A 2014-nucleotide genomic window follows, 5' to 3' on the forward strand; every position below is an offset into this window, starting at 1 on the left:
GAAACGTCAGCCTTTCTGCTCCTATGATGCTGCTTGGCCTGCTGTGTTCATCCAGCCCTGCACCTCGTTGTCTCGGATTCTCCAGCATCTGCAGTTCCTACTATCACAGAGAGGTCATATCTGGTTATCAGATTACCCCTCACACAATACCAGGAATAGCTCCAGCAGAGTTGCTGATGGGGAGGAGATGGCACAACAGATTAAATCTGATCTTCTAGGACCTGGGAGAGATATTGAAATGACATCAGGAATGCCAATGCCAGATACTAGACTCGTCTAAGCTAGAGAGATGGTTTACTTCAGGGGATGATGTTTGGTATCGAAACCATAGAAATGGCCTGGCCTGGATGAGAGGCGAGGTCGACACGAGGTTAGGTCCCGTGGCGTACAAAGTTTCAGTAGGCGAGGCATTGCTGAACAAGCGCCTAGACCACATGAAAGCTGCAAACTCACCAACTGAGCAGGAGCCAAACATACCCAGCCCCTCCAAACAGCCAGAAAGGCTGTTGGAATCTGTGAGTTCTCCTTCTCCACCCAGCATTGAAGAAATCTCGAAGTCTGAGATGAACACCGTGGATGTTGCTTCCTTAACACCTTTACTGCTTAAGCAGGGAATGGATTTCTTCCGAAACGCTCCGGGCGCAAGATGCAGGTTACGGTCTGGTACACGACTTGCCCGAGAGGCGACAAGAGGAAGAACATGCCTAGATCCCCACAGGGAGAGGGACGTAGTGATTTTAATAAGGTCAGCCTGCGCAGTCATTTCTGTAAGAATTTAGCAAACAGGAAGGGAGTGTGGTAACAGCAAGCACTGTTTTGGAGACAAAAATTATTCTCCAGGGTACAGAATTTATGATAAATCCATGTGCACAGAAGTGTCTCAGCAGTTTAATCATGTGTACAGAAGCCAAAGACTTTGAGCAGTTTCTCAGTGTTTAGAAGGTGCATTATTGAAAGGGCTTGTTCAGATCTCAGAACAAAGTTAACCAACATCATTTTCTTTTCATAATTATTTAACCATAATGGCTGCACAAGCCCCTCACACCCCTCTCCCTGTTTCTCTCTCAGTTTGACTGGAATCTGACCTCCGCGTATTCTATATCCATGCCCCTGTGCACAGCCCTGTCATGGCGAGGCAGCTTTGAGAAGGTGGTGTTGGCATAGACAAGGTCCTCAGTTCTCTCGGGTTGTGCAGCATCTCCTCCCATTGGGCCCTCATCCCAGGGAACTGGTGTCCCCCAGTCTCTAGTTGTGCCCCTGGCTGTGTTCTGAGAGTCAGTAACTACCATGTTTTGGGAACCCTGCAGAGAAAAGGAAACAGAAGACGATCTCACGTCATTTACCGGCAGGAATAGGTTTAAATTATTGCACAGTCTCAAGAGAATCAGTCATGGTTTACTGGGATTAACATTCTCTTTCATATCTTGAAGGCTAAAGTTATGAGCCTGAATCATAATCACAAAAATTAAGTTCATAATTCACACCTACCTGATAGAAAACACTATCAGTTTAACAACTCATCTGAAGGACAGAATAAAAGTGCGGTACTCCCTCAGCACTGACCCTCCGACAGTGTGGCGCTCCCTCAGCACTGACCTTTCGACATTGTGGCGCTCCCTCAGCACTGATCCTCTGACTGTGCGGTGCTCCCTCAGCACTGACCCTCCGACATCGTGGCGCTCCCTTAGCACTGACCCTCCGACTGCGGCACTCCCTCAGCACTGGCCCTCCGACAGTGTGGCGCTGCCTCAGCACTGACCCTCTGCCAGTGCGGCGCTGCCTCTGCACTGACCCTCTGCCAGTGCGGCGCTGCCTCAGCACTGACCCTTCAACTGTGTGGCGCTCCCTCAGCACTGACCCTCCGACAATGCGGTGCTCCCTCAGCACTGACCCTCCGACATTGTGGCGCTCCCTCAGCACTGACCCTCTGCCAGGGTGGCGCACCCTCAGCACTGACCCTCCGACACGGCGGCACTCCCTCAGTACTGACCCTCTGCCAGTGCGGTGCTCCCTC

At 50.8% G+C, this 2014-nt stretch overlaps 1 protein-coding gene across 1 annotated transcript in view; it reads right to left on the reverse strand.

The window, feature by feature from the left end:
* Window positions 1-866: 866 nt before the first annotated feature.
* Window positions 867-2014, reverse strand: part of LOC109925792 (sialic acid-binding Ig-like lectin 10) — a 24352-nt gene continuing 23204 nt past the window's right edge. The window contains exon 10 of the mRNA XM_048620596.1: window positions 867-1301. Coding sequence (XP_048476553.1) covers window positions 1065-1301 — 237 coding nt within the window. The 3' untranslated portion in view covers window positions 867-1064. The remainder of the gene's footprint in view (window positions 1302-2014) is intronic.

The sequence above is a fragment of the Rhincodon typus genome, chromosome 47, assembly GCF_021869965.1.
Source record: "Rhincodon typus isolate 14 chromosome 47, sRhiTyp1.1, whole genome shotgun sequence".
Taxonomy (NCBI): domain Eukaryota; kingdom Metazoa; phylum Chordata; class Chondrichthyes; order Orectolobiformes; family Rhincodontidae; genus Rhincodon; species Rhincodon typus.